Source organism: Bison bison, unplaced genomic scaffold (genome assembly GCF_000754665.1).
Source record: "Bison bison bison isolate TAMUID 2011002044 unplaced genomic scaffold, Bison_UMD1.0 scf7180017864266, whole genome shotgun sequence".
Taxonomy (NCBI): domain Eukaryota; kingdom Metazoa; phylum Chordata; class Mammalia; order Artiodactyla; family Bovidae; genus Bison; species Bison bison.
Window position 1 is genome coordinate 2,664,912 of NW_011494838.1, and position 9,344 is coordinate 2,674,255.

General features: G+C 40.8%; 1 protein-coding gene across 1 annotated transcript in view; it reads left to right on the plus strand.

The window, feature by feature from the left end:
• The window catches only part of C5 (complement component 5), a 97,678-nt gene that overhangs the window by 26,232 nt on the left and 62,102 nt on the right, over positions 1-9,344 (plus strand). The window contains exons 10-15 of the mRNA XM_010848415.1: positions 1,731-1,846; positions 3,605-3,790; positions 5,068-5,271; positions 6,190-6,399; positions 6,520-6,669; positions 8,247-8,376. Of these exons, the coding sequence (XP_010846717.1) occupies positions 1,731-1,846; positions 3,605-3,790; positions 5,068-5,271; positions 6,190-6,399; positions 6,520-6,669; positions 8,247-8,376 (996 nt within the window). The remainder of the gene's footprint in view (positions 1-1,730; positions 1,847-3,604; positions 3,791-5,067; positions 5,272-6,189; positions 6,400-6,519; positions 6,670-8,246; positions 8,377-9,344) is intronic.

The window sequence follows — 9,344 nt, forward strand, 5'->3', positions numbered from 1 at the left end:
CCTCTTCCTCCCCGTCTTCCCCCTTCTTCTTTCTCTCCTCCTCACCACCTATTTTCTTTCCTTAGCATTCTTAATGTCTTGTCTAGTACTCTTAACCCTCACTCCAATGGTTTTAATAGTTAATAATTATTACCCCCAGTTGGATTACTTTGTCTTACTTCTGATATATCTTGATTACTAATGTACCTTATATTTGCAGGTCTATATTGAACCCCCATGAACAAATAATTTAAACACACTAAGTCCATTTTTTTAAAAAATAAAATGACTGTTACACTAGAAGATTCCTAAGTCTCCTTCTACCTCTTTAAATTTGTCCTTCCAGGGTAGCAGAATGAAGAACTGAGGTAGTTACAGAGGTATTAAGCGCTTTGCATACATCAGATTATCAGTACATGCGGGAGAATGATGATGACTTTAGACTCCCTGCCCTCTCTATATTGTTGACATTATTTTAATGCTTCTTTCTTACTGCTATTTTTCTCAACTTATTTAAAATAAATTCATTTTAAGCAATATTTATTAGATATGCAAAGAGTGCTGCTGAATGTGCAGGCTTACGAATGTTAATGATGCAGATTTCAGTACTCAAGGGGCTTGCAAACACGCATCAGCTTAAAGAAAAACAAAGAACTCTTTCACCAGAAGGGATTCCACGTGTGCTCCGAGCAAAGTGCTTAATGCTACTGACCTTCAGAAGCAGGCGAGCTCCTAGATGACGCTGAGCAAGCAACAAAGGTGTCCTGGAGCTGACGGGCCGTGTCTTGAAAGACCAGTAGGCTTTTGAGGAAGGGGTGACAGGCAGGGTGAAGTGGGGCACTCTTCAGAGAGGGGACGTGCCAAGGGTGACCGCTGAGAATAGCAGATTACTCGTTGGCTGAAGTGTAGGATATATATGTAGGGGTGCATATGTGCACGCTAAGTCACTTCAGTCGTGTCCAACACTTTGCGGTCCCACGCACTGAAGCCCATCAGGCTCCTCTGTCCATGGGATTCTCCAGGCCAGCATACTGGAGTGGGTTGCCATGCCCTCCTCCAGGGGCTCTTCCTGACCCAGGGTTCGGAACCATGTCTCTTCTATCTCCTGCATTTGCAGGCGGGTTCTTTACCACTAGCGCTTACCTGGGAAGCCCATATGTGGGAGTATCAGGGATATAATCCTGGAAAGAAGTTAGGGATACTAGAGCTCTGTATATTATTCTGATAACTTATTATATACAAGTTTTAGCTGAAGGGTAACACCATTGGGTCTTGCCAGTAGACCCTCTGGGTTCTCTCTACCTGAAGCTATTTTTTTATGTTTTCTCCAATTCTCTCTATATCCCTGCTCCCTAAAGATGACCTCCCTGTAAGGCTTAGTCTCTGGCCGACCCTTTCTTCTCTCCTTAATGCCTTCTATGTATTTAAATGAAACTCAAGCAACTGGTGAAAAGTGGCGTCCCCTCCTCAGATTTCTCCTCAGTCCGATCCCACTGCGCTACTTCCACAAGGGCCATCTCTACACAGAAGCCCTGAGCATAAGGCTTTGGAAACTCCTGAGGAGGGTCTAACTCTTCTCTGCACTGCCCCTCTGAGCCAAGACCCGTGTCTACTTGCTGTTGGTAAATGAATGAGTGCAGGAATGGAGTGAATGAATGAATGAACGAATGGGTCTGTGGAGACACATGGAGACCGACACAGCTCCCCACACAGATCAGCACACTCCTAATACATTTTTGTCATTTCTTTAGGTGGCTTTTCTGAAGAAGCAGAAATTCCTGGCATCAAATATGTCCTTTCTCCCTACAAACTGAATTTGGTTGCTACCCCTCTTTTTGTGAAGCCTGGGATTCCATATTCTGTCAAGGTTACGTTGGGGGTGGGGGTACTGCTGAATGTGATTATCTTTCTCTAAAAATATGGGGGGATGACAAGCAAAGGAAGGATAAGGGAGAGGCAAAGCACAGAGGGAGCTCAACCTGTGCGTGAGATCTGCCTCTCTGACAGTGTAGTCAGCAGTGGGAAACTGCCAGCCGGCTTCTCTCTTGGGAATAATATCAAACCTTAGGACAGTATCGGCATTTAGCAGGATAGCCTGTGTTAGGTATTCCCTAAATGAGCCTTACATTAACGATATGTATTATAAATAAAACTCCATATGTCTATGGTTCAAAAAATACTAACATTTAAAATTATTTGGCAACACGTTCTCAAAAAGTCTTAAGACAGAGATATCATTTCTTGAGAATAAAGCCCTTTGTCTCTGTGTTTATTTCCCGCGGTCTGAGGGTGCACTGCTGCGCTCTCTACTCTGCCTTCTCTTTGTACACGACGCCGTCGGAGCGCATCTCTCTGTATCATTCCCTGTCTCTCTCCACCTCGACACTTTTCTGTCTGTCCCTGACTCTTTTCTCTCTGGTTTTTGTTTTTTTTTCTCCTTTTCAATATTTTCTCTCCTTCTTCTTTTTCTTTTTAAAATGCTGATAGTATGGAGCTAAAACATTTATCTGACTTTGTAATTATATTTTATTGTATTTAGTATTCTATATCTGATTATATATTATATAAAATACACGCTATTACATATACTATGTTTTATTATATTTATAAAATGAATATTTTTATTCCCTATCCTTTAGAAAACTGTAGATCACTGGCTTTTAAGAGAAAAAGATTCACCAGACCCCAAGCAACCTTTGGACATGCTTATAACTTCTTAATACATATACAACATATTTAATAATATATAACATGTTACTATATAATGCATATCATAATTTTATAATTTACTATAGAGTATAATAATATATACAATGATCATAAAAATGTCACTATATAGAACATATTGATTATTTTTAAATGTCTATATATTATATTTATCTTTATATAAAATATATTTATATACTATATATCTTTATATATTTCACATCACATATAAAAATAAATAATGTAAACTATACCTTTGTGGAAATTCTATATGAATTTAGCATATGCATGGCAATGAGAGGTAGAGTTTATGGAGAAAAAAATGTATTTATTATTCCTCATGGGGCTTCTCTGGTAGTTCAGCTGATAAAGAATCTTCCTGAAATGCAGGAGACCCCAGCTTGATTCCTGGGGGGGAAGATCCCCTGGAGAAGAGCATGCAACCCACTCCAGTATTCTTGCTTGGAGAAACCCCATGGACAGAGAAGCCTGGTGGGCTACAGTCCATGGGTTGCAAAGAGTCGGACACAACTGAGTGGCTAAGCCCTAAACTATTATTTCTCATATCTAAGAGATTAATTCCCAGAAGTGATTGCTTCATTTTCTCTTTTATCTAGTTCTCAACCAATTGAAGAAACAGAAATTAAATAACAGGAGTCCTTATCTCATCTACTTGGCAGGCCTAATACAGTGTTTATATTCTGAGTCTTCTTGATATACAGGGGAATCCATTCAAGAATGATTTAACTAAATAACATTAGACCCTTTTATATATAAAATGAGAACATGTTTCTCTTTACTGAATTGAATATGAGTAATTTATACACTGGTGAGGAGAAAGGAAAATTATTTCAGAACTGTTTTGCTTTAAAAGAAGTGATGAGCTGTGGAAATGAATTTGGACTGTTCTGGCAAACAGGTGCAAGTTAAGGATTCATTTGACCATTTGGTAGGAGGGATCCCGGTGACCCTGAGCGCAAAAACGCTCGACGCGAACCAAGAGATAACTGACTTGGAGTCGAAGAAAAGTGTAACACGTTCCAGTGATGGAGTAGCTTCTTTTGTGGTGAATCTCCCATCTGAAGTGACGGTGCTGGAGTTCAATGTGAGCTGAATTCTCCTGTTAAATTTTCTAGGACAGTGTGTACTTTTGACTGTGTGTTTTGGCCAATGTGCAGAAAAAAATGTGGCAGATTTTAGACATGAGTCCAGTGAACAGTTCCACAATTTTGCAACCAAAGGAAAAAAAAAAAAAAAAGCACCAGAGGCAATCTTCAAATTAATTGAATGGTCCTTTAGGAAGATAAATTTATCAGTTTTTTATTTCTGGTGAATTATTTTCTCTTGCATTAGTAAGACTGTATTAAAATCTAGAAGCATGAAATAGGAATAGCAGTGAAAATTAGTGATAGAAAGTCTCTCTTTCCCGCTTCACAGCCTTTCGTCTCTCTTCAGGGCCACAAAGGGGTCAAGTGTGGAAACCTCTCTTTTTTTCTAGCTATGTGAATCACTGTATCTGAAAGTTCACTTAATAGTCTCGTCTCCCAGCAAATAACATTTAGGTTCCCAACTCCAGATAAAAAATAACTTAGTAATGTGTGTCAACGACATCGACAGCATGTCAGCGGCACAGATTCACTGTCGTCTGCTGAGCCCGTATGAGGTGCCAGACGTCATACTAAGAGCTTTATGTAGAACACACTCAATACCCATTTAATCAGCTCTCGGAATCAGAGAATATTGTCTTTGCCATTTTGCTGCTGAGGAAACAGAGGCTTACCTCTCTTGTGGTTAAATAACTTATCCAGACTTAATAAATGATGGCCCTTGAATGCAAACCAATGTATATCTCACCCCAGATATTAACCCCTCTGCTGTCAAAGGCCGATATCACTGCCATGATATCATTCCTGCTCCACTCTGAGTTTGTAAGCCCTTGTCTGTGCCACGACTTTACAGTGAAACTGGGCCAGAAAGTCTGTGTGATGTCCATTCATAACTCCTGTCCCCAGTCCTCGGGACCTGCCCACTGCTACCCCTGTAACCCATAAGAAAAGAACCCCAAGCTTGCCAAGACACTTCAAGAAGGATGCCAATATTTGCTCCATGAGCATCATTCTGTTTTCACTGCACCAGACTTTCCCACCATAACTCACAGTCCCATATCATCCCAGCTGCTGTCCAGAGCCTTTGTAAAGTTATTTGATACCACAGCTGTACAAACACATTGGAGGAGTGGATTTCTTTTTCTTTAGCAATTGGTGTTGTGAAATTTAGAAATGTATAAAGCAAAGAAAGGAATTTAAAAGGTATGTTTCACAGAAAACATACCTTTACATCACAGTCCATGTATCTTTGTTTAACTTTTTTTTTCCTTTTCAGATCAAGACCGAGGATCTAGATCTTCCCGAAGAAAATCAGGCCAGTGAAGATTACCGAGCAGTAGCGTATTCATCTCTCAGCCAAAGCTACCTTTATATTGACTGGACAGAAAACTATAAACATTTGCTTGTGGGAGAACATCTGAATATTGTTGTTACACCCAGAAGTCCGTATATTGACAAAATAACTCACTACAATTTCTTGGTAAGTATAATAGTGATTATACTTACAATTATACTTACAATTTACCTGATTGTCCTTTGCTTACAGAGAAGTGTTAGAATGATCCCTGACATATGTTCTCACAAAGCACTTCCAAGAACATCACCTAAATGAATAGTCAGTTTTTCAAAAGCCTTTGAGACAGAGCATGATTTTCATGACTATTTCACAGAAGAGGAAACTGAGGGACAAAGGACTTGAGACTCACCACAGTCATTCAACTTGGAAGAGAAAGGTTGTGATCAGAACTGGGAACCTCTGATTCTCTGTGTGACGTGCCTCTCACCAAAGAGAGTGCGATTCCTCAGCAGAGAGAGCCTGATTAAATTCCCACATTACCTCTGCTCTACTTCATGGCCACAGATTGCATACGTAGACACGTTTAAAATACATACATTTCAGTGTAATACAGGAGGGACCCAAATCCTGCTCTTAAGGGTTGAGTCATTTCAAACCTGCTCCAGGAATATCCTTATTACATCACTTACATTAAACAGAGGTATCAGTCAAGGCTGTCAGTGAAAGCTAGGAAAGAATGTACAAAAAATGTTATAGGCTTCATGACAATTACCAAAGAAATGGGATTAATTATTCTGATGTTCGGGCCAAACAAGTGATGATGACTTTCTTTTCAACAGTTTTAAGGAGAAAATTTAAATGACATTTAGTTAATTCCTGAACTGCACCCCTTCATCTGCACAGTGGAGACAGTATTCCCATCCTTCTGGTTATCATGGAAACTAAAAGAGTTAATTGAACATGAAGTTCCTGGCACATTGTAGGCCCTTGCAATGTTAACTTTCTTTTTCTTTAACATAATTTCTACTCCCACTCCCAAGCTCTATCCTAAAGCAAAGGTTATGTTTTGTAATTCCCATTTCTGCTGCTGTTTATTTTTAGATTTTATCCAAGGGCAAAATTGTTCACTTTGGCACAAGGGACAAACTTTCGGATTCAGCTTATCAAAGCATAAACATCCCGGTGACGCAGGACATGGTCCCTTCCGCTCGCCTCCTGGTCTATTACATCGTTACAGGAGAGCAGACTGCAGAATTAGTGTCCGACTCAGTCTGGTTGAATATTGAGGAAAAGTGTGGCAACCAGCTTGAGGTAAGCCACAAATTATAAGTCCCAGTCAGATTTTCTCCTGAATAAAGGGGCTGCAAATACAGCTATCTGTGAAGTTTTGTGTTGTACAAATGATTATTTTCTTTTCCAAATGACCTTTAGGTTCATCTGTCTCCAGAGACAGATGCATATTCCCCTGGCCAACGTGTATCTCTTAATATGGAAACTGAGTTGGATTCCTGGGTGGCTTTAACAGCAGTGGACAGTGCTATATTTGGAGTGCAAAGGACAGCCAAGAGACCCCTGGAAAGAGTTAAGTAGTGTGTGGCCTTCATTCCTGGGGTGGCCCTAGGCAGTGCTTCACAAATGGGGCCATTAGGGTAAGTTGTGGGGAAAGAACTAAATGAAGACTAGACTTGCTTTTCTACTGATACAATCTTCTCAGAACAGGGGCTCTTGGGAAGGTAAGCCATCCTCACGTTAGTCTCTAAAGCCCAGGTCTATCCTTTTTTACTTTTCCAAGTATGGAGTTAAGCACTTTAAAAGCATATGATGATGATAGTAGTGATCATGGGGCCAGAGTACCCCTGATTGATAGGTTTGGAGATTTGGGAGCAGGGGACTTTACAGTAGCAGCACCAGGGAAGAATGAATAGGCAACCTCTGGGGGATTTTGGCTTTTGTTTCTTTTTTTTAACTCATTAAAATCTGTGGCCCAGAAATCTGAAAATTATTCATTTACTCTGAAAGTGAAAGTGAAAATTGCTCAGTTGCGTCTGACTCTTTGTGACCCCATGGACTATACAGCCCATGGAATTCTCCAGGCCCGAGTACTGGAGTGGGTGGCCTTTTCCTTCTCCAGGGGATCTTCCTAACCCAGGGATCAAATCCAGGTCTCCTGCATTGCAGGCGAACTCTTTACCAGCTAAGCCACAAGGGAAGCATAAGAATACTGGAGTGGGTAGCCTATCCTTTTCCCAGGGGATCTTCCCAACCCAGGAATCAAACCAGAGTCTCCTGCATTGCAGGTGGACTTTTTTCCTCTAAGTTCCCATTTACCTCCCCTATGTGAAGTGAAAGTTGTTCAGTCGTGTCCGACTCTTTTCCACCCCATGGACTATACAGTCCACAGAATTCTCTAGGCCAGAATACTGGAGTGGGTAGCCTTTCCCTTCTCCAGGGGATCTTCCCGACCCAGGGATTGAACCCAGGTCTCCCGCTTTGCTGGCAGGTTCTGTACCAGCTGAGCCACCAGGGAAGCCCTTACCTCCCCTATGCTCTGCTACTATTTTCTAGACTTGAATTTCTTTGAAGAAGGAAGAAAGAACTGAGAAACTATTAAGTTAAAAATATTCAGAAAGGAAAAATTATTTGGAGTCAAAATTAAAACTGGGAAAAGCCTTCCCCCAAACAAATTCTCATTCACTTAGAACCTAGCGCCCTCTTTCCCAAAATACGAGAGATTGTGCTGTTTTTTTTCTTTCAGTGATTTAAAAGCTAGCTTATTAATTCACTTATTCATACGTTCACTCATTTATTCTTTTTTGGACATTATATTGATTACAGTATGCACTCTATGTACAAAACAGCATGGGTCGATTTCAAAGCATCGTCTCATCAAAGCTTAAAACTTAGTTCTTGATTTCATTTTGAATAGGCATGTATTTTTGAAAACAAAAGAACAAACTAAAGGAAGGAAGTTGGGAAATTCGGTCTTTGGCCATTTGATAAACGATAGGCCTGTGCATTTCACAGATTTGTTAGAGTCATGTAACAGTCTGTACCTTTAGTTTTTCAGAAGAATGATCTCCATATCTGATTAGGCTTACTATTTTGCCCTTTAGGAATTGTGCTAAGAATTATTAAATTAACTAAGTACCTCTGAATAGGTATTTCAAACTTTAGAGAAGGGTGACCTGGGCTGTGGGGCAGGCGGTGGCCGAGACAATGCAGAGGTGTTCTACCTAGCTGGACTCACTTTCCTCACCAACGCAAACGCAGATGACACCCGAGAAAACGGTAAAACACGCCGCTTTTTGTTTATTCTTCAAACTGGTTACTGAAATTTACATGAACAATTTGCCTCCCAGACATCGTTGTTGTCCCTCCTCCAGAATAATTCACTACATTGATCTTACGGTAACATGACTAGGTAACTCCTCTGTATAAACGGTTTCATTAGACTTCAAGATAAAGTACAAATTCTTTTCTGTAATACTCCAGGCCCTCTGTGATCTTCTGCCCGGCTCTTTGCAGCTGTTTCTCACCCACTCTATGTGACCTTATGTTTATGCCGTAGAGAACCAAGTGTAGCTATGGGTGGCACTAGCCTATTTTACATGATTAGGACTGCTTTCCCTTTTATTAGCCTGCAGAAGCTAGTGGAAGAATCATCTCCTCTATGCAACCTCTTCCTCATATAGAATTGATCATTTCCTCTCCTTTAATAGGGGGACTACTATAGGGACTAGATCTATTTATAAGTAATTTAATAGAAGTACATCACTCAGTTCAGTTCAGTTCAGTTCAGTCGCTCAGTCGTGTCCGACTCTTTGCGACCCCATGAACCGCAGCACGCCGGGCCTCCCTGTCCATCACCAACTCCACTATACAGCCTTAGACTTAGTGACCCATCTGGTTTCAGTCACTGCACTGGGAACTCTTTAAGGGCAAGGACCACACCTTAATCGTTTTATTTCTGTGGTTTTAAAACTGTTCATCATTATACTTGATACTATTATTTATAATAAAATAAGCACAGAAGATAATTAAAATAGCATCAGATCAGATCAGATCAGTCACTCAGTCGTGTCCGACTCTTTGCGACCCCATGAATCGCAGCACGCCAGGCCTCCCTGTCCATCACCAACTCCCAGAGTTCACTCAGTTCATGTCCATCGAGTCAGTGATGCCATCCAGCCATCTCATCCTCTGTCATCCCCTTCTCCTCCTGCCCCCAATCCCTCCCAGCATCAGAGTCTTTTCCA